At 35.1% G+C, this 23,853-nt stretch overlaps 1 protein-coding gene across 1 annotated transcript in view; it reads left to right on the top strand.

Moving 5' to 3' along the window:
* The window catches only part of LOC122734101 (transcriptional regulator ATRX-like), a 97,744-nt gene that overhangs the window by 46,305 nt on the left and 27,586 nt on the right, over positions 1 to 23,853 (top strand). Inside the window, exons 11-16 of the mRNA XM_043974792.1 lie at positions 4,602 to 4,720; positions 7,981 to 8,069; positions 8,856 to 9,010; positions 15,887 to 16,031; positions 17,393 to 17,499; positions 23,384 to 23,492. Of these exons, the coding sequence (XP_043830727.1) occupies positions 4,602 to 4,720; positions 7,981 to 8,069; positions 8,856 to 9,010; positions 15,887 to 16,031; positions 17,393 to 17,499; positions 23,384 to 23,492 (724 nt within the window). The remainder of the gene's footprint in view (positions 1 to 4,601; positions 4,721 to 7,980; positions 8,070 to 8,855; positions 9,011 to 15,886; positions 16,032 to 17,392; positions 17,500 to 23,383; positions 23,493 to 23,853) is intronic.

Genomic DNA, 23,853 nt, shown 5'->3' with positions numbered 1-23,853 from the left:
GTCTGAGGCCGGATTTGAACTCAGGTACTCCTGACTCCAGGGCCGGTGCTCTATCCACTGCTCCATCTAGCTGCCCCAAAACAAAGTCTTTCACAGCTGATTATCACACAGTGTTGGCGTTACTGTGTACAGTGTTTTCTTGGTTCTGTTTACTTCACTCATCATCAGTTCACTTAAGCCTTTGAGTGTTTCCTTTTTTAAAAAAAAATATTTATTTTACTCCTTACTTAAGAAATAAAACAAGCATTTCCATAACAAAAGTGGGAAAGAAAAACAGAGGATTGCACATGGAATTGCAGATCCATCATGGACAACTTGCTATTCCTTTCAAATGTTATCATGCAATTTCCTCCCCCCCCCCTTCTCCCTGCCCCCAAACTTCAAGATGGCTACCATTAGACACAAATCAATTCTTTTTTCTGGATGTGAATGACATCTTACTTCATAGGATCTTTGCGGTTAATGTGGATATTTATAATAGTCAAAATGACTTGGTTGCTCAAAGTTGTTCTTAAAACATTGCTGCCATTACTTTATACAATGTTTTCTTGGTTCTCCTCATTTCACTCTTCATTATTTCATGGTGGTCTCTCCATGCTTTTCTAAAATCATTGAGCTCATCATTTCTTATAGCACTATAATATTCTTTCATGAACATACACCAGAATTTGTTCAGCCATTTGTCAACTGATGGGCATACCTGTGATTTCCAGTTCTTTGTTATCACAAAGAGAACTACTATAAGTATTTTAGGACATATATGTTCTTTTCCTCTTTTCCCTAAGCATAATGGGAAATAGACTGAGTGGTATTGCTGGGTCAAAGGGTATAGGCAGTTTAATAACTCTTTGGATATAATTCCCAATCGCTCTTCAAAATAGTTGGTTCATTTCACATCCAGAAAAAGAACCGTGGACTCTGAATGCATATTGAAGCATACTATTTTCACTTTTGTTGTTTTTTTGTTATCGTTGTTTCTTCTTTCTTGTTTTTTTTATTATTTTCTCACAACATAACTAATGTGGAAATATATTTAACATGATTGTAATATATAACTTCTGTCATATTGCTTGCTGGCTTCGGGAGGGGGGAGGGAAGGGAGGGAGGGAGAAAAAGTTGGAACTCAAAATCTTGCAAAAATGAATGTTGAAAACTATCTTTACATGTAATTGGAAAAAAAAATAAAATACAAACAAAACAAAAATGGTTGGATCAGCTCACAGGTCCACCAACAATGAATTACCAAGGTCCAAATTTTTCTACATCCCCTCCAACATTTGTCACTTTCCCCTTCTTTCAATTTAGCCAATCTGATAAATGTAAAATAATATCTCAAAGTGGTTTTAATTTGCATTTTTTCTAATCAATTGTGGTTTAGATCATTTTTTCTATAACTATAAATTGTTTTGATTTCTTAATTGGAAAACTACCTGTTCATATCCTTTGACCACTTATCAATTGGTGAATGACTTAACGTTCTAATAGATTTGACAAAGTTCTTTATATATTTGCTATGAGACTTTTATCCAAAGAACTCTATATAAAATTTACCCCAATTTTCCACTGTCCTTCTGCTCTTGGCTATAGTTGTTTTATTTGTACAAAAACTTTTAAAATTTAATGTAAGCAAAATTATCCATTTCCCATCTCACAATGTTCTTTATCTCATTTGTTCATAAATCATTCACCTATACATATGTCTAATAGTTTATATGTCCCATGTTCTTCAAATTTTCTTGTAATATCTCCCAATAATGAATTCTTATCCCCAAAACTTAAGTCTTTACACTTGTCAAACCCTAGGTTACTATATTCGTCCATATTCGTTTGCTGTTCTAGATTGTATATCTGCTCTGTTCCATTGATCTACCTTTCTATTTCTTAGCCAATACCAGATAGTTTTCATAATTATTGCCTTATAATATAGTTTTAGATCTGGTACTGCTAAACCTCCTACCTTTACATTTTTCTCATTAGTTCCTTTGATATTCTTGACCTTTTGTTCTTCCAAACAAATTTTATCATCTTTTTCTAGGTCAGTAAAATAAATTTTTGGTAATTTAGTTGGGATGACATTGGATATTAATTTTTATAAAATTGTCGTTTTTATTATATTGGCCCTATCTGCCCATGAACAATTTCTATTTCTCCTTTTAGTTAAATCTGATTTTATTTGTATACAAATATTTATGCTTTTGTTCATATAGATCCTGGGTTTTTTTAGTAGTGGATTCCTAGGTATTTTATGCTGTCTAGAGTTATTTTAAATGGGATGTTTAGTAGCTATCTCTTCCTGCAGGATCCTGTTGGTGACATATAGGAATGCTGATGATTTGTGTGGATTTATTTTATATCCTGCTCCTTGACTGAAATTATTAATTATTTCAATTAACTTTTTATTTGAGTCTTTAGGATTTCCCAATTATATCATCATATCATCATTCTTTATTCTTATTCCTTCTATATCTTGCTCTTCTCTTATTGATCTTGCTAGGATTTCCAGTACAATATTAAATAATATTGATAACAGTAGGCATCTTTGTTTCACATTTGATCTTACTGGGAAAGCTTCTGGCTTATCCCCATTACAAACTGTGAAAGCCCATTGTGTTCTAGATAATCGAAAGCCGGGGTGGACTGAGTAGAGATAAATTCTCTGTCCAGGGGTCACTTTTGGTATCCCTCCCTATTGAAAGGGGTATATACATCCTTTGAACTGATAGCCTAAAGCTATGGGTGATGTGGTATATACCCTTTCTAAGAGATATTCAAACCTTCATTTTAATATAATATAGCCCACTTCTAATCATGTTAACCAATTAGATTTTTTTTTGCAGGGCAATGAGGGTTAAGTGACTTGCCCAGGGTCACACAGCTAGTAAGTGTCAAGTGTCTGAGGCTAGATTTGAACTCAGGTCCTCCTGAATCCAGGGCTAGTGCTTCATCCACTGTGCCACCTAGCTGCCCCAACCAATTAGATTTGATTGTTGTTTTATGAACCACCTACTGTTTGGCACAGTGGGTAGAACACTGAGCCTAAAGGCAGGAAGACCTAACTTCAAATCCAGTATCAGATAGTTACTGCCTATGTGACCCTGGACAAGTCACTTAGCCTGACCCAGTTAAAAACGTGGGTAATAACCGGAAGTTGTTAGGAGGTGTTGGGAGGATCAAATGAGATATTTGTAAAGCGCTCAGCAACAGTGTGTGGAACATAGCAGACATTAGCTAAATACCAGTCGTGATGATGTTAGTGATGATAGATGGCAAAGCTATAGTACTGTGGGTTTTAAGTTTTATTCAAAAAGGATCAAAGTATGAGAGAAAGTAATATTGGAGAGGAAGTTGTACCTAAATCAGTAATTGTGAAAAGTAGCAAAAAGGGTAGAAAATGTTAGAAAGGGTGATACTAAATAAGTTATGTAATCATAAAGAAAAGAATTGTAGGGGGCAGCTAGGTGGCGCAGTGGATAAAGCACCGGCCCTGGATTCAGGAAGACCTGAGTTCAAATCTGGCCTTAGACACTTGACACTTAGTAGCTGTGTGACCCTAGGCAAGTCACCTAACCCTCATTGCCCTGCAAAATAAATAGATAGATAGATAGATCCCAAATCAAAACATTTTAGTAGTTTGCTGTCATCCCACAATTAGACTTCCCAGGTACTCAGCTTGATCTAGACATAGTCCTGCTTTTGTATCCTTTTATTGTCTTTTCCTCCATGGGCAACTGGGATTCTTAATATATTTTTCTAATGAGTATAGAGTAACAAGTGTTAAAAAGAGAACTATTCCCACTGTAACCCACTGTATCTCATGGTACCAGAGTGAGGTGTCCCCCACGGCTTATGAACCAGAGTGAGGAACCCCAAGTTCCCCATGAACCAGAGCAAGGAGAAGTCAAAAGACTATGTCCTTCATGAACCAGAATGCAGAATGTCAGAAACAGAGTGAAGGACAGCTCAGTAATGCAAGCACCCATTTTATTATTCATTCTTCTTAGCACAATCTGTACATACATGCATGGGAGCTATTCTAAGAGAGAGAATTGTCCAGTCTAAATCTGGGGAGGCAAATATTTAAACAGTTGAAAAGCAGGGAGGGATGTCCCTGGATAGTTAAGATTTATTGATATGTTATTAAGGTCAGGATTGATGAACTCCCTCCTTCTTGGTTTGCAAGAAGATGCTCTTAATTCCATTTGCACAATGCAAATCAGCCTGACAGTTCAAATCCTAACCCTGGGTGTTGGGGAAGTGACACAGGGAGATAAGGATGTCTCTAGGAAGGCCATAACTCCTTAAATGTCTCAGTAGAACCCTTTTTGGTTTGTGCTTTTATCATCCTCAGGAATTTCTCACTATTTGCATATCCAGCCAGGTAGATAACTGTGACCACAAAGGACCTTTGTTGTGTTAGGCCAGGGTTTCATACAGTTTCCTCTGGAAAAGAAGGGAATTCTAATAAATTTTGCACACAGGTAACAAGATTTTTTTGTCAACAGTTTATAGAGGCAACTCTAGACAGTGCTATTGATGACTTTCTCTAGGAAAAACATTTGAAAATGAACTTTTGATTTAATGTAAATGCCTTTTATTATCAGGCACAGGAAGTACTAGCGAAGGGGAAAGAAGAAAACTCTTCCAGGACCTTGAAATGTTAAGCAGAATTTGGACTCATCCATGGTGCTTAAAGCTGGACTATATTGGCAAAGAAAAAAAGGTAAACTAGATATTGATATGTAAGTATCCATTTTGTAGACTCTGATCTCATTTCATCTCATTTTCTCCAGCATATTTCACCATCTATCTTAATGCTCTTCATTCTTGCCCTGCCTTCTGGCTTACTTCCTATTCCCTATATACATGTCTAGCCTATGTTTCTCCATTCTCAAAGGACCCTCACCTGGTCCATCCATTTCTGCTAGTTATTGTCACATCTCCCTTCCCTTTTGTAGCAGACTTCCTTGAGAAAGCTGTGTTTCCAACATCTCTTCTCACTCTCTTTTCTAAACTCCTCATCATTCAGCCAAAACTTATTTTTCTAAAGTTACTAACAGTCTCTTAATTGCCAAATGTAATGGTCTTTTCTTAAACCTCATCCATTCTGGCCCATGATTCTCAGTTACCTATGTCCCACTTTAGTCTCTTCAGTATCACCAGTTGCCTGTTGGACATTCCATACTAGATAACCTCGAAATGTCTCAAATCCATCATGTCTCCAAGCAGTCTTCTTATCCCAAAAAAGGTGCTAAAGAGGTATATGTTACCATTTGTTAGGTTCAGAATTACAAACTTTTTAAAAGAAAATGCACTAAGACATTCCATAAATGGTTGTTTCTCTCTCTCTCTCCCCAAAATGAAAATTAATATCATCTCTCTGTCAAATTGTATCATGGACACTCTAAAATGATCACTTTCCTAAGGGGAAAAATGTTTTAGATGACTGAATTCATGCTAAAAGCAACTACTCCACCTCTTTGATTTTTTTCTCCTTTTGTGTTCTCATTTTATTTATGGTGAGAATATGATTCAACTAATCAACAAACATTCGTTAAAGCACTGTAGAAAAATAAGGGTACCCTAAATTACCTGAGCCCCCCAGTTATCCAGGTAACCAGAGGACTGTATGAGGACATACCAACGATCTATTGTGGTGACCAGTTCAGGCTCCTATCAGCTTATCTACAGACACTCTACCTGTCTTTGTCTTACTGTTTATGCTCTAGGCTTGAACTGTCAGATTGAGAAACCCAAGTGTTTGTCATTCTCAGCACCAGTGTCAGATTCCTGATTGTGCAGACATCTCTTTTACCAGAAAAAACCAAGGCCATAAATCTTAACTGTAGCCCTAAAACTGTGACTCTGCCATTTAAATATTCCCTTCTCGGAGTTAATTCTGGGTCTCTCCAGATTCCCTCATGCATGCATATCCACCTTGCTGAGGAGAAATAAAATAAGTTCTTATGTAGACATCTATATGTCATTATTTCTGATTTTGTGGGGGCCAATTTTCTGTTGTCCCAATCACTAAATCCCAGAGGGCCACTGACTTTACTTATGACCACAACTATTATGATTTTTGTTGCTGCTCTGTTGTTACTCCAGGGTTTCAAGATCACTTTGCAAGGGTTCCTGGGGTTTTTAATACTGCCAGTCTCCAAATTCCACTATGGCTAGATGTTAATAAGAAGCACTATTTGGAGACCCGGCTCTGGAATGTAAGTGCAAGCTGAAGAAGTAGGCCATTTATAAAGGGTACTTCTAGAAAACACTATTATGTGCAGCTTGCCACTAAATCTTTTGTTTTCTGAGGCTCCTTATTCCCTTTTATTTTGCATTGCTTTCAGTGATTTTCCCCAAACCCCTTACTCTCTGATTAAAAAAACAAACAAAACTAATAAGCATAAACAAAACAAATCCACATTCACAAATGCTATTTCTTCACTGTAATTCATCATTATTTGAAGAGGGGGCCAGCATAGTTCATCCTAAGTGTTGTGGAGTTAGAGTTGGCCATTACATTGATCTTCCAAAGTTGTTTATCTTTCCATGTTCTTAGCTTTCTATAAATTGTTCTTGTCTCACTCATAATTCATTTAGTGCTCCCAAGTTTCTCTAAATATTTTGGAATATTGTTGTTTTTCTTTTTATCTCATGATTTCTACTTCCTTCTACTTTCTACTTCCTCAGCTTGCACTTATATTTTAGAGTTGGGTTTCCAGATAGTGCTTCTCATTAATTAACAGTTCACCAAAAACCTAGTTAGTTATATAGCAAAGGCATTTCCTAAGATGGTGTATAATAGTAGCTAAAACAAATATCCTCTGTAACTCTGGGGCCACATTTACACACCCTGATGGTTAAAGAGTATGCTCAAATCTAGGTTATACTGGTCATGAGGCACATGTAGGGAAGAACACATGTTGCCCAAGTGACTTTAAAACTCTGGAATTCTCTAAATGCCCCACATTGGAACCAGAGCAGGTGGCTCAACTAGTTTACTTGGTGACACATTAAAATTTCATTATCTTGTGATTGCATTTTATGGTACTAGTTTTGTGATTATTTCCAGGGATGGGGTAAAAAAAATCAAATATATGAATTCCCTCTTTATAGAGATTATGTGGTTGTTTTGGGTTTTTTTGGTGAAGCAACTGGGGTTAAGAAACTTGCCCAAGGTCACACACCTAGTAAAGTGTCTGAGCCTGGATTTGAACTCAGGTTCTCCTGAATCCAGGGCCGGTGCTTTATCCACTGTGCCACCTAGCTGCCCCTCTTTATAGAGATTATAAAAACAGCAAATAATATCTTCTAATTTTCAGGAAGCATAAAGAAGTATAATTAACGCAATGTAATTTTGTGTTTAGTATTTAATAGGACTGTTTATATGACCACTTATAGTTTGCATTACCACATACACACACACACACGTACATATATATATATATATATATATATATAAACACCATTTTAAACTTACACTAGCTCTATGACATTGGTGCCATCTTACAGATGAGAAAACTAAAGTTTGTGGACATTAAGTTAATTGCACAGAATCACACATCAGAAGAAGCATGGTATTATGGTATCGTGGTCTGTTCAGATCTTGGTATTGCCCCATAACACTTGTGTCATTTTTTCAAAAGTCATTTTATCTGCCTGACCCTCTTTGTGCTCATCTGTTAAATGAGGTTGGACTACATGATGTCTAAGGATCTTTTTAGCTCTTATTCCAAGATCCTAAGTGTTGAAGGTATGGTGTAGACTGAGTATTTCCTAATTCCATACCCAGTGCTCTGCCATCCCTTAAGTAGATGGGAGTGGAGAGTTACGTAACTGACACTTAAAAGGCATTAAGCACTTTAGAGCCCTTATACTATGTAAGAGAAATAAACAAAAACACTTTTTAGAAATTTTCTATAAATAGTAATGTTTAGCAAACATTTAAAGGTTTGGGTTTTTTTTTATTTTTCCTTACAGGGATATTTTGATGACTGCAGCATGGAAGAATTCATTCCAGCAGATTCTGATGAAACCTCAGGGAGTTTAAGTTCAGATGATTTTCCTAAGTAAGTGGAATCTTTCTTTGTGTAAAAATGCTATGTATTATTTTTAATTCCAAAATTCCTTTTAAATAGTAATGAAATGAAAGAAGAAAATAGCTGTCATTTTTATGTGATAGCTCATCATGTTAAATTTTACTCTCACATTATTAATGAGGGAGGGTCCATCTATCTATCTGTCTGGCCGTGTGTATGTATACACACACTATTATAGTTTATAAATTAGCATGTATTATGTATAGTTTATACATATATGTACATATACCCATGATCATGCATGTGGGGTTTTTTAGTTTTCTAGGCTCCTCATTTTCTTGGAGTTTTAGAAATTAACAATTAAAGGAAATCAGAGTACTTCTAGAAAAATAATAATAATGATTTAACAGTATTTAAAAGTTTAATGCACTATTACAGTATATAAAGTTAAAATTTCACATTTTCCTGAAATAGATATTCTCTGAATAAAAGCATACCATTATTTTATCAGAAAAAATACATCTTTTAAATTTTAAATTAATGTAAATTAAATTTTAAAATTTAGATGTTTATTTTAAACTTATTTTCTTAAAGGTGCTGCACTACTTATTTGTGATAATATACCTTTAAATAACCAAACTTTTTTTTTCTGATAGGATCATTGGAAAAATCTAACATTTAAACCTGGAAGGAAATAGAGAAATTTTAAAAAATTATTTTTATTTTACTTGAGAAATTATTTGGGGTCACTTAATAGTTACAATTAGCCCTTATACTACAGATTTAACATTTTTTTACCTCAATAATCTATTCTAGGAAGAAAAAGTTCAAAGGGAAGAAAAATATTAGTTCAAGTGGAAGTGATGATGTCAAAGTAATTGAAGTACGGCACTCAAGATACAGAAGGGGTGGTAAAGGAAATGAGTATAAGCTGGCCAGCAATTCATCAGTTACCCTAAGACAGGAAGAAAGTGAGTCTAATGTAGATTTACCTAGGGATCAAAAAGTATTTATAGTATGATGTCAGCTCTTTATTTAGGCTTGGGTCCGTTTCTTGGTATGTGAAGAAGTAGGTTTATTGCTGACAAATTTTAAAGTCACATTGCAGTTTTACAGTAAGGTCTCATTGTTTCAGAACATACTAAATCCATAGTTCAGATCATTTCGATTTGGGTATGGTAAAAACTGACCTTTAATTTAAAAGAATTCTTATTTTCTATGTAAGTTGTGTCAAAGATTTCAGTAAAGATTTTTTAAATGTCAATATTTTAATACTCTTAGTAGTATTTATTTACTCAATATAAATTAATGAAATTATTTAACCTGTTAATTTTGAAAAGATTAGAATACCTTTCTGCTTAGACCTTGTTAAATTATTCCACATTCTTTGAGGTAACAAAACTGCATTTCTGTTGTGTATTACATAGAATGTACATTAGTATAGAATGTAGTTTTTCCTCGATTTTATTTTCTAAAACAAAAAACCTCTTAGGTAAACAAACGAATATTTATAGGAAGTTAAGTGGAAAAGAACAAATGAACAAACTAAAGTGGATTATCACATGGATTTCACAAAAATCTGGAAAGACTTACATGAATTGGTGCTGAATGAAGTGAGCAGAAGCAAGAGAACATTGTACTCAGTATCAGCAACATTGTGTGATGATCAACTGTGATAGACTTAACTCTTCTCAGCAATGCAATGATCCAAGACAATGCCAAAAGACTTAGAGTGGAAAATGCTCTCCACACTTAGAAAAAGAACTATGGAGTCTTAATACAAACTTAAGAATATTATTTTCAGTTTTTTGTTGCTTTTTTGTTCTTGTTCTTGTTTATTCATTCTTGCGTTTTGTTTTCTTTTGTTCTTATTAATATAGAAATAGGTTTAACATGATAGTAAGGTATTACCCGTATCAAATTGCTTACTGGCCTCGGGACAGGGAGGGAAGGGAGGGTGGGAGAAAAATTTGGAACTCAAAACATATCTTTACATGTAATTGAGAAAATTAAAAATTTTTTAAAAAGGAAAAAAAGTGGATCATCACAAAGGCATACAACAATAAAATTGGAGAACATAGAACAAATGAACACAAATAACAATGTCTATGAGATTTCTTTAACAGACCTCCATCACAATTCATATATGCTAGAAAAGACAATGGAAATTGTACAAAAGAGAACATATGATGGGAAGAATTTCTGATATATTCAATGCTACACTGACACTTTAAAGACACTAAGGGATTGATTTTCCCATTATCTTCAAGACGGAAAAGTACCACATGCTTGACTAAATAATTATAGATTTTATTATTACTGAAAAAGGTCACCAAGAATATATCAACAGCTGCTGGCCTACTTTTTTTCTCATCTCAACAAAACCTTTATGAGAGTAATCTACATACACTGAAGCTATACTTGGTAATGGCATGAGAAGGAAGTAGGCAGAGTTTTGCAAATATATTCATATAGATCTTTTATTTTTTGTTACATGAATAAAAGAAGAATAGAAGATATAGTCATGGTTTATTGGGGGTAAAGAACTTTTGCTTCAGTCAAGTATTTTGCAGTTTTGAAGACAGATCTAACAAAGAATCTCTCTTGTATATATTACTATAATACAAGACTTATTGATAGATGTGACAAGAAAAATAAGTTTCTGTGGTGAGTCTTTCATATCAAATCAATATAGAAAACAGATGACTATTTCTCCAGTGTTTGCCACTGTCCTGGAAGATAGCCAACAGAGAGTCCAAATGGAAGAGGGATTTCCTTATAAGAGCCTTCAGATGCACCTTTTTGGAAGTAGCATTGAGTTCATTAAATCAAGCCCTAAAACATTTCACAGCCACCTAAATGAGATCCGTGTTTACTCAAGAGTTTGACTTAACTATTCACAGGAAAAATCTAGTAGATGAACAATATCTGTTATTCAGATTTAAACTATACGACTGGACAGGCATCCCATGGAGTATATCCATCAGCACTTATATATTGGACAGATACTGGATGGACAATAAATTGGGCATAAATTTAAAGAGTAAGAAAGAATAGTGGCAAGATTTGCCTTTTGGAAATTATGCAGTGTAATGACAACAGTCTTTTCCAAGGGTCACATACTTATTTTTTCAACATTAGTATACTCTTGCTAAATGGAGTCCAGTTTTCTTAAAAACATTGAAGTGGGTCATACCTTTAGAACTATGGACTATATGTAAAAGTGGACTTCGGGTAACAAAGTTAGAAGGAACATGTAGGTATTACGTTGTATCTATTCAATGTCAGGATAACTAGAGGAAGGCATGTGATCTGTTTGGGTGGATGTGAGTCACAGATGATGAAAAGGCATTAGTGGACTGCCATCTGAACAACTAGAGGAAATAACCAAATTGATGAGATCCACAGGATAGAGAACCTTTTCTTTTTTTCCATATAAATATTTTATTATTTTCCAGTTACATTTAGAGATAGTTTTCAACATTTGTTTTCATAATATTTCTCATTTCAAATTTTTCTCCCTCCCTCCCCCCTCCCCAAGACAGCAAGTAATGTGATATAGGTTATATGTGTACAATCACAATAAACATATTTCTGCATTAGACATGTTATACGAGAAGAATCAGAGCAAAAAGAAAAACAAACAAAAACAACAACAAACGGAATAGAAACAGTATGGTTTGATCTGCATCCAGATTAAACAGTTTCTCTTTTTTCTGGATTTGGAGAGCATTTTCCATCATGAGTCCTTTGGAACTATCTTGGACCATTGTATTGCTGAGAAGAATCAAGTCTATCACATTTGATCAACACACAATGTTGTTCATGCTGTGTACAGTGTTCTCCTGATTCTGCTCATCTCACTCATCATCAGTTCATGCAAGTCCTTCCAGGTTTCTCTGAAATCCACCTGCTCCTCGCTTCTTACACCACAATAGTATTCCATTACATTCATATACCACAACTTGTTCAGCCATTCATCAATTGATGGGTAGCCCCTCAATTTCCAATTCCTTGCCACCACAAAAAGAACAGCTGTAAATATTTCTGTACATGTGGTTTCTTTTCCCTTTTTTATGATCTCTTTGGGAAAAAGACCTAAAAGTGGTATTGCTGGGTCAAAGGGTATGCACAGCTTTATAACCCTTTGGGCATAGTTCCAAACTGCTCTCCAGAATGGTTGGATCAGTTCACAGCTCTACCAACAATGCATTAGTGTTCCCAGTTTTCCACAGATTCTCCAACATTTATTATTTTCCTTTTGTGATATTAGCCAATCAGGTGGTACTTTCTTCCACCTCTTGTCTGCCTTGATTTTTTCAGCTGTAAAATGGAGATCATAAGAAAGCCTAACTAGCAGGTATCATCATCTTGGTGGACTTTCTCTTCGTGTTTTTTTTTTTTTCGTTTTTCAATGAGAACCCATTTTAGGGCTTTCTTGACAAAGATACTCGAGTAGTTTGCCATTTTTTTCTCTATCTCATTTTACAGATGAGGAAACTGAAGCAAACACTTGTCATAATCCTTTATAAAAAGTAGTACCCTGGATGTGGTCTGTCTGAGTGGAGTCTCCTTAGTCTTGATAGCTATGTATTTCTTAATATAGCTCGAGATTTTTTTTTTACATATAAGGTATTTTATTTTTTCCGTTACATGTAAAGCTAGTTCTCAACTTTTGTTTATACAAGCTTTCCAATTTCAGATTTTTCTCCCTCCCTCCCCCCTCCCCTAGACAGCAGGTAATCTGATATAGGTTATATCTATGTATCTATATACATATATATCTATACACACATATACATACACATAATAACATTAATCCTATTTCTGCATTAATCCTGTTATAAGAGAAAAAATCAGAGCAGTGATGCAAAACCTCAAAATAGAAAAAAAACAACAGCACCCAAAACAAAAGAAATAGCAGGTTCAATCAGCATCTATACTCCACAGTTCTTTTTTTTTTCTTGGATTTGGAGATCCTCTTCTATTATGAGTTCCCTGGAACTCTTCTGTACCATTGCATTGGTGAGAAGAATCTAGTCCATCACAGTAGGTCAACACTCAATGTTTTTTTTTTTTTTAGTGAGGCAATGGGGGCCAAGTGACTTGCCCAGGGTCACACAGCTAGTAAGTGTCAAGTGTCTGAGGCCGGATTTGAACTCAGGTACTCCCGAATCCAGGGCCAGTGCTTTACCACTGCGCCATCTAGCTGCCCCAACACTCAATGTTGATGATACTGTGTACAATGTTCTTCTGGTTCTGCTCATCTCACTCATCATCAATAGCTTGAGATTTTATTAATTTTTTAGCCGCCCCATTACATGCAGTTCACTAAAACTTACAGATCTTTTTCACAACATCTACTAGATGGCATGGTGGACAGAGTGCTGAGCCTGAGGTTTAAATCTGGCCTCAGACACTTCCTAGTTGTGTGACCTTGTGCAAGTCACTGTACCCTCTTTGCCTCAGTTTCCTCATCTGTCAAATAAGCTGTAGAAGGAAATAACAAATCACTCCAGTATTTCTGCCCAGAAAACCCCAAATGGGGTCAGGAAAAATTGGACACAACTGAAAAACAGCTGAATAACAACCAGCATCCTATAATTGTGAAGTTGTTGTTTTTCATCCCAAATGTAAGACTTTATATACGTCACTATTCAGTTTCCTCTAATTAAAGGTAGCATGCGACTACAGCCTTCCACATTGACATTAAGCCATTAACAATTCTTTCTGTACAGGCATTTTATTTTATATTATTATCTAATCCAGGGCTTCTCAAACTTTTTCCACTCAACCCCATTTTGCTTGAGAAATTTTTATGCAACCCCAGGTATTGGTATATAAAAGAGGTATACATAACCATATATATATATGTATATATATATATATGTATATAGTCATTACTTTATTTTGTAAAGTAATAAACATTTTTATTTATAGTTTTGAGTTCTAATTTTTACCCCTCCTTCCCCCCCTCTGCCCTCCCTGAGGTGGTAAGCAATAAGATATGGGTTATAGATATACAATTATATGCATAACCTTTTACTGTTACCAAATTTTTTGCAACCCCCCCACATTCAGTTATGCGACCCTATATGGGGTTGGGACCCACAGTTTAAGAAGCTTTGATCTAATCCATAGCTGTCCAATTTTTCCACAGATGTAGGCATCCAAGACAAGCTCAGTACAAGTGATACATCATCAGAAGCTTTGTTAAAATCTAACTAAATTATATCTACAGCAGTTCCCTCATGTGCTAGGTTAATAGGCCTTTAAAAAAAAGAAAATGAATCCCAGATCTTGAGATTTACAATGGCGTTTCATGAGCAATGTGATCCATTCCATATACAAAAAAATCCCCAAGTATTATATCCAAGAAGAGGGAACTATGAAGGCAGGTGAAGCAGGTGCTGTGGAGTGCTTAGACCTTGGTCAGCAAACATGGAAGATGCCAACGTCATCATTGATCATTTGGACTTTGGTCTTGCCAAACCCGAGTCACTTAAATATAATTGATGCATGAGTCAAGCCATCATCCATTACAGTGTGATGTCATGGGTCTTCTTCAGAAACAAAGGATAAGCAGCAGTTTGCAGTCTAGGGTAATAGGCTCTGCTACAAAGCTTGCATGACTTGAGGTCCTAGCAAGTGAACTTTACTCTCTTTACTTCATGGAGAGGGAGGATTTTTTTAACTGAGCTCCAAGACCACAATTTATACCTTTAAAATTTCTTTTAACACTATAATTACTATTAATACTTCTCAGGAAATTTTGCAAGCATATTTCGACTCCAACTACAAGCTTTCAATAGAGTTTAAGAATATAGATAACATACAGAAGAGAAAAGGAACAGGTATAGTATAGACATTGAATCAAGGGAAGAGTTTCATGAAGAAAAGGACCTTTTAACTTCATGCTGAATCTGCTTTCTATTTTTGGACAGATATTTTTTCCTATGTCTCTTTAAAAAAAACAGCTCAATGTAAAGAAAAATCAAATTAAAAAAAACCTAAGTTACTTGATATAAGCATATCAAAACACAATTATTAAAGCATTCTTATTTGGTCCTAAGATACATATGTCCAGTAACAACCACAGCAATAATTATTATTTACAAACTGTGGTCATTTTTAATTTTTCCAAACTGATACTGTCTTTTTGTTTTGTTTTGTTTTGTTTTTTAGTGAGGCAATTGGGGTTAAATGACTTGCCCAGGGTCACATAGCTAGTAAGTGTTAAGTGTCTGAGGCCGGATTTGAACTCAGGTACTCCTGGGCCAGTGCTCTATCCACTGTGCCACCTAACTGCTCCCGATACTGTCTTTTTCATATTTTTCTTACTGGGTAGGCTTTGTAAACAATATATTCTCATTAAATTTTGGGATGGATAAATGAATAAGTGCTTACATTTTATTACCTCATTCTCAAGATATAAAAAAATATCAAGCTGAAAAAATCTTGTGGTTTATCATCCTGATTTAGAAATAGATAGAGTCAGGAAGACCTGAGTTCAAATTCAGCCTTAGACACTTACTTGCTGTGTGACCCTGGGCAAGGAATCTCTGGATGCTTTAAACCACTGGAAAAGGAAATGGCAACTCATTCCCATATCCTTGCCAAGAAAACCCCGTGGACACTGTTATCCACTGGGTTGCAAAGAGTCAGACACACTTGAATGATTGGACAACAAATATACAAACTTTATTGAAATTAAAATTATAGCGAATATTCTAATATTAAGAATTTTTTAAGTTCCAAATATGCTTTTAGTTTGCAGAATGCTAAGAATGTCACAGGTGTTTTCTAAACTTTCAAATGTCTTTTTGTTTTCTTGTCTTGAATCTTAGAAAGAGCAACATATCCAGGCAGCCTTTCTGCAGACTGGTACAAAGATTTTATTACAGATTCTGATGCTAAAGTGTTGGAACATTCTGGAAAAATGGTACTTCTCTTGGAAATCCTTAAAATGTCAGAGGAACTTGGGGATAAAGTGTGAGTAATGGAATACATTTCTTAGAAAAATGGATTTGTGTTCATCCCAGTATGATTAAATTGTTTCTTCTTCTAATAGCATGTTTTAAGTTTACATTGAGTTTTTTATGTTTCTCTCTTCTAAAGAATGGTCATTTTGGTAAGGGTTAATTCTTGTTTGCTGCTTCAGATACATCTCAGGAATTAATACTCATTTGTAGGTAACTATTGCTGGTAAAGTCTTACGCAATGGCCAGAAAATATTTTAAAATGTACTTTTTTTTGCTTTTCTTTAGGAAGTAAATTTTAAAAGTTTTAGTTATAATTTAGTCTCCTTAAAAAAATATTTAAAGAGGGGGCAGCTAGGTGGCACAGTGGATAAAGTACTGGCCCTGGATTCAGGAGTACCTGAGTTCAAATCCAGCCTCAGACACTTGACACTTACTAGCTGTGTGACCCTGGGCAAGTCACTTAACCCCCATTGCCCTGCCCCACCCCCCCAAAATTAAAGAACCAGGGCTCATCACTTATAAGAACCATGTTTCACATATATTTTTATTCTCCATGGCACTTAATCAACACAGTGACATCAACAAAGATGATTTCATTAAATAAAAAGCAGGGAGAGTGAATCCTAGGGAGAAAAATATAGAACTCAATTTAATATTAATCAGCAATATACCACTTCCTACCAAATCAATGAAATTATTTATTAGGCATCCATTAGGAATCAACATTAGGTAAATATTATCATAGATTTAATCTGGGAAAAGACAATAATAAATTAAAACAATAAGTGGCAAAGTTGGGCTTCAAACTCTGGTCTTCTAACTCCAGGTCTGGCATTCTTTCTACTATGTTGCTGTTATTATTCAATACTCAGTATTTGGAATTGAATGTCTCTAGTTTTCATTAAGCTGAAATATAAAATGCAATTTTATAGTGGGTTACATTTGCTTTATTAGATTATTTTTCTTTTTGGTGAGGCAATGGGGGTTAAGTGACTTGCCCAGGGTCACACAGCTAGTAAGTGTTAAGTGTCTGAAGCCGGATTTGAACTCGGGTCCTCCTGACTCCAGGGCTGGTGCTCTATCTACTGCACCACCTAGCTGCCCCTAAATTCTTTTTCTAATTGAAATTTGTCCAAGCTTTTTCCAGTTGATTACTCATCTTGTCCTGAGTTGGTATTGATAAGGTCAATTCCTCAAAAAATCCTTTTGATGAAGTCTCTTGTTCATTTGTTTTTTTCTATTTTTATAGAATTCTGGCTTAGGTATGTATGCACTAGCAAAATGTGTTAGCATATAAAAGGAGAATAAGCATCATGACGAGGAATTTTTTAAAGCAATTTCAATAAGAGGCACCTTGTTTTTTCTTGCTAGGCTGGTGTTTAGCCAAGCTCTCATATCTTTGGACTTGATTGAATACTTCCTTGAATTGGGGAATAAGGAATTGTCAGGTGATGAAAACAATTCTCAGATTTATAAAGGTAAGTCAACCCTTTAATACTGAATTTTTGAAAAAATGTCTTGATATCAATTATGGCCGCATCTTAGGATACATAAATGAAATGGAAATTTGCTACAAGATGAAAACAATCTCACAGGACATCCACATTTTCATTATGTACAGCTCTATCTCTGATCTTATTGACGTAGATGAAGTATCCTGTATTAAAGGTATGGCTCTAATGCCATGATACCGAGACAAAATGAGACACTGAGAAGATGATCAAGAGACTCATGTGGTCTATTCTGAAAGGCACGAACTATACATGCTCTCAGATGAGGAAGCTATGTCAAAGAAGCTGGGGCCAATCAGGTTTTGTAGGGGAGGAAGTTATTTCAAGAAGCCACATGTCCTAATACAGCATGGTACAATGGAAGGCCCACTAAGACCACATTGGCCTTAATCGATAATAATAAGACTCAATCTGCACTTTGAATTTATCACCTTTTTTATTGGAGGGAGTTAATATGTTTCAGGATTAATCTTCTGGAGTCTTTTTTTTGTATATTGTAGTGATCATAGTTCTTAAAACCTTTAAAGTTGGTTCTCTTTACAATATAATTATGTTCTAAATTCTCCTAGTTCTGCTCAATTTACTTTGTATCTATTCATACAGGTATTCCCAGGTTCCTCTGAAATCATCCTTTTATTTCCTATAGCACAATGCTGTTCTATCCTATTTATGGACCATAACTTGTTCAGCTGCCCTTCCCTTTCTCTCACAATTGATTGCATTTTTGTTTCAAATTCTTTTCTACTTTTGTACATGTGGGTCCTTTCTTTCTAATTTTAGTGTGTGGAGTTTTTTTGTTTGTTTTTTTTTTCAGGGCAGTGAGGGTTAAGTGACTTGCCCAGGGTCACACAGCTAGTAAGTGTCAAGTGTCTGAGGTCGGATTTGAACTCAGGTCCTCCTGACTCCAAGGCCAGTGCTTTATCCACTGCACCACCTAGCTGCCCCTATATGGGTCCTTCCATTCCTTATTTTATCTCCTGTGGATATCAGCTAGATTATTAGGACAAAGAATCTTCTCACACAGCTCCAACAAGAGTTTATTAATATAAATGTTTTCTCACATCCTTTCCAGCATTTGTCATTCTGCTTTTCTTGCCAAACTGATAGGTATGAGATGGAACCTTAGATTTATTTTAATTTACATTTTTCTTACTAATGATTTAGAGTATTTCTTTATTTCCCTATTGATGGTTTGGATTTCTTCCTTTGAAAATGGCACTTAAAAAAACAAACAAAAAATAGAAAAAAAAATTGGACTTATTTCTTTGTATGAATGAGACCATTATGAGAAAAATTTGCAGTGATATTTTTCCCTCCATTTACTTAGTTGTGGTTTTTTTTTGTGTGAAAACTTTTAAATTTCATATGATCAAAATTCTGTGACTCTTAGTTTTGTTTCCGGATTTGAACTCAGGTCCTCCCGAATCCAGGGCCAGTGCTCTATCCACTGTGTTACCTAGCTGCCCCTGCTCGTAATGTTTTACATATTATTCATTTAGTTTCCGTGTTGGTTTTTAACAGGTAGACTCCTAAGTATTTTATATTTTCTTTAGTTAAAATTGAATTTCTCTTTTTATTTCTGTTGTATTTTGTTGCTATTAAGCAGAATTTTGTATATCTATTTCATTAATTCATGAAAAATTCATGAATTTTGTATATATCTATTTTATATCCTGAAACTTTAGAAAGAAGTTAATTGTTTCATTCATTTTTTTAGTTGATTCTCTAAATCGTTACGCCATTAAAAAAGGGAGTAATTTTGTTTCCTCTTTGCTTTTATTTATTCCCTCAATTTCTTTTTTCTTTTCTTTTTCTTTTTTTATCCTAGATCTTATTGGAAAGACTTCTGGTTTATCCTCATAATAGTTAATGCTGACTCTTGGTTTTCTGAAAGATACGACTTGTCATACTAAAGAAAAATCATTTTATTCTTCTACTTTTTTTTTTTTAACTTTGGCAGGGCAATGGGGGTTAAGTGACTTGCCCAGGGTCACACAGCCAGTAAGTGTCTGAGGCCGGATTTGAACCCGGGTACTCCTGAATCCAGGGCCGGCGCTTCATCCACTGTGCCACCTAGCTGCCCCCTACTTTTTTCTATTTTTAACAGTAATGGGTGTTGTGTCTTATCAAAGTCATGACCTTAGTCTAGGTTTTCCTTACTTCATGCTTGGACTCTTGTAATACCTTTCTAACTGATTTCATAGCGTCAGGATTCCCATCTCTCCTATCCATTCTCATTTCGTTTACCAAAGTGATAAGAAGATCCAATATATGCCAGAATGGTTATAGGTTTTGTTCTTTGTGGTTTTAAAGAACTGGAAACAAAGTGGGTAGCCATTGAATGGCTAAGAGGAAAAAAAGTGAAATGTAATGTGATATTCTAGTGCAGTAAGAAATTTTGTATCTGAAGAATTCAGATTTATTTGAGATCACAATTTATAACAATGTTGTAAAAACAAATGACTTTGAAAATTTAAGAACTCTGATTATTGTTGAATCTTGACTAACCAGGATTCCACAAGAACTAGAGATGAAATATTCTCCCCAACTTCTAGCAGAAAAAGTGATAGGTTCCAGATTTAGAATAAGAAGTATGATTTTGCACATGGCTTATTTGGAAATCTGGTATTTATTACAAACCTTTTGCTTTCCTTTTTTTCTCATTTTGGGGATCAGCCCAATGGGAAGGGATTAGAGACTGAGGAATAAGATTTTGGATAAACAAGAAAGAAAAAGAAAAGCCAGAAAGTGATTGAAATTTGCGCTCATTTCAACATGTTTGATTAAGTGTTAGGAGGGGTAGAGTTTATGGGAATCTCAGAAGATGTATCTGCATCACACAAAAAAGGGTTAAATGTGCACAAACATTAAGAGTTTAGTGGAGAAATACTTTTAAGTTAAACAAGGAAAAAGGTAGAAACAGGGAGAGGGTTAGAGGATCCAACAGAAAACATGTGGGGAAAGTGGAATTTATCATCTTATTTATTTATTTATTTATTTATTTTTATTTTTTGGTGAGGCAATTGGGGTTAAGTGACTTGCCCAGGGTCACATAGCTAGTAAGTGTTAAGTGTCTGAGGTCAGATTTGAACTCAGGTCCTCCTGACTCCAGGGCCAGTGCTCTATCCACTGCGCCATCTAGCTGCCCCAAAAGTGGAATTTAAAAGTCAGGAGAGAATAGGAAATGGGCGAGGTCATGGACAAAAGAAAAGTCAAATTTGAAGGTTAGTTTATTATAAAGGAGGAATTAAACAGAGAGACAAAAGGTATAGAAAGAAAATACCAGGATCGGGTCTTAAAAAAACAATTAGAAAAGAAACAAATCAAAACACTCTAAATACTGTTGAATATTAAATATAGTTTTCATACCCATTCTCCTACAAGATAATAAACAGGTCACAGACATCAATAATATCTCCTACAATTTGTTCACCCAGATCAGAGAAGGCTATTTCTACCTCTCCTTTCAGATCACAGAACCCAGATCAGAGAATGGATAGGAAAAACATAATAATTTATTTTGTCCCAAGAAGAAAGAACCATGATTATGTGTAGACTCCCCTCCTCATAAGGGAGCTTGGGGACTCCCCCCATATGAGGGTATATAAGGTATTTGGGGGTTTTTTGTCCATGGGTTACAGAGTGTTATCAGTTTCAGTAGTATGATACAGAAGCTAAGGCAGTTTAACAATTTCAGTTGTAACAAGTCTGCAGGAAATACCGAAGCATCAGGATAAGATTACAAATTCCAGAAAAAGGGTTTGGCAAGTATGAGGACACCCAGATGTCACCATAAGACAGGGACTTACTATCCTGAGGGAAAAGAAGTCACTAGGTAGGGTCTTTTATCTGCTAGCTATCTGGGTTCAGTTTGGAGTTCAGTTGAAGGACACTTTGTGCCTATTATCCCAGGGTTTCATAAAAACTACTTTTGGATAATAAGGGACCTCCATCAAATCCAGGTGGTCCATATATTCATTCTCTAAGTATCCCTATAACTCTACATCTATCTCCCTAGGGTCCTATGCATGATAATCCTGATCTATTAAAAATTATTAAACAACTAAAATTAGCTTTGCTAGGAAATCTTTGTTTAATAATAAGTATATTTGTATTGTGCCAGTTTTTACATAATACCTGTCCTCCTTATATTGTTGTCCCCTCACCCTTCAAATAGCCCTTTCCTTCTTCACCCCCAAGCCAAGCCTGCCCTCAAGATCAGGCTTTGTTTATTTGTTTGCTTCTTTAAACTTGGTGAGGCTTCCTTTGAAGAAGCAATTCATAAGACCACAAAGAAGAAATCATCTAGTCCAATTTCCTCATTTTCAGGTGAAGAAACCAAGGCCAGTAGAGATGAGGGAATTGCCCAAGGTCATAAAGATAGCAAGTGGAAGTCAGGATTCATAACCAAATTCCAAGTTCAGGACTCTTACCTCTCTGTACCACAATCACTGGTGGTGGTTTGTTCTAACCTCATGGAAGAAATATTATATTTCACTAGGCTGGAATATAGACAAATTCAAACCTTTCCTTTGATACTTCCTGAATTTTCAATCTTGTGCCAACCACTTAAACTTTATATCCCTTGGGCATCTAGTCCATCTAGGACATTTTGGTTCCTATTAATCCAGGGTTTCATAAAAAAATACTTTTGGATAAGAATGCACTTCCATCAAATCCAGGTGATCCATATATTCATATTAACAATACCAAATACAAAGTAAAAATTCTAACTTATAGATATGTAGTATTTTGCAGGGATTTCAGTACTAACATTCTTCTATTTAGTTTTGAGTAGGAGATAGTAAAAGTTAGGAGAATAGTGTATCTGAGGAAAAAGATAGAAGCAGAACTAAGATATGGAGGTAAGAAATATTTTAAGATTCACTTTCCAGGGAATATAGGACCTGCGGAGGAGAGGAAACTACATGACTTTGGAAATGGCATCGATTGGAAAAGTACCTAGTACAATTATCTTAGGAGTCTTAAGCTTATTTTTGAGTCACCCTGTCTTAAGAATTAAATTTGATTCGTTCTGTCTTGGCTCATTATGGTTGGTTTGTTCTCCACTAATGTAATACTCTATTCACAAACTGTGGTAGAACCACAAAAGTTCAGAGTGTTTAGTGAAGAGAAATTGGAGTGATCAGTAACAGAAAAAGAATATTCCATGCATGTAAATGGAAGAACCACCCCCCCTCCAAAAAAAAAAAATACAGGAAAAGTTAGCTAGGTATGGTTAAAAACATACCTCCCAGAGTGGGACAGACAGAATTCAAAAGGAGTCAGTCTCCAAAAATAACACAAAAATTCTTACTGCCCATTGGAATTAGAGTTGCCTTAACCTCATCTTGGAAGGTAATCTCCTATGTTTCCTTTTTGTTATTCTACGTCCTAATATGTTATCCTCACAAAGGAAACATTTTAAAATAGCTATCAGATTGAGTTTATTGAATTTTGTGTAACTTTCAAGAGATTATTCAAATATATGAATAAGAAAGCAATTTTGAATAGTTTTAACTATTAAATAATCAAATGACATCTTATGAAGTCTTCATATTACTGTCATTGTATTTGGTTAGCAGTCAAATGACCATCAATTAAGTATTCAATTGAGCATATTTATTCCAAGTTTTATTTATTTCACACATCTATTTCTAGGCATTTTTGCTATGTAGCATTCATTTGAGTAACTTTCAAATTGGAAAACTGATTTTTAAGGAGGATTAATATTTCATGAAGCTTGATTTTCTCTGTGTGTAAGATATGTTTATTAATAAACTAAATATTCTGATATGTGAATGTGCCATATTCCAATGTAATAGTTCCATTTTTATTGTTTTATATGTAGGTGAAGGAAAGTGGTTTCGAAACATTGATTATTATCGTTTGGATGGTTCTACAACTGTAAAGTCAAGAAAGAAATGGGCCAGAGAGTTTAATGATAAAACTAATCTGAGGTGAGTAGTTTTAAAATTTTTTCCTCTCTCATCTATGTTGCAGATCATTGCCAGTGCCTTCAATGGGCTATGGGCTACTTTCTTTCTTTGTTATCTTCAAGGTGTCTTTGCTACATCTGGCATCCAATGCATAGTTCTTAAAAATTTTTCAGTTAGTTAGTTAGAACACAGATAGTTCGTCCAGATAGCAAACCATTCCTCATTCCTTTTATTTTGCCTCTTTTCGTTTTTTGTTGATTTCACTTGCAGATCCCTGTAATCCAGCATTTTCTCTTCAAATTCTATTTTCTAATTCTCTGGTCACCTGATTTTATTATTTTCTCACAATACTATTCTCAACTCCCAATCATTTCACATAGTA

Source organism: Dromiciops gliroides, chromosome X (assembly GCF_019393635.1).
Source record: "Dromiciops gliroides isolate mDroGli1 chromosome X, mDroGli1.pri, whole genome shotgun sequence".
Classification (NCBI taxonomy): domain Eukaryota; kingdom Metazoa; phylum Chordata; class Mammalia; order Microbiotheria; family Microbiotheriidae; genus Dromiciops; species Dromiciops gliroides.
The sequence above is the reverse complement of the archived record's forward strand: the minus strand, read 5'-3'. Positions and strand labels throughout refer to the sequence as shown.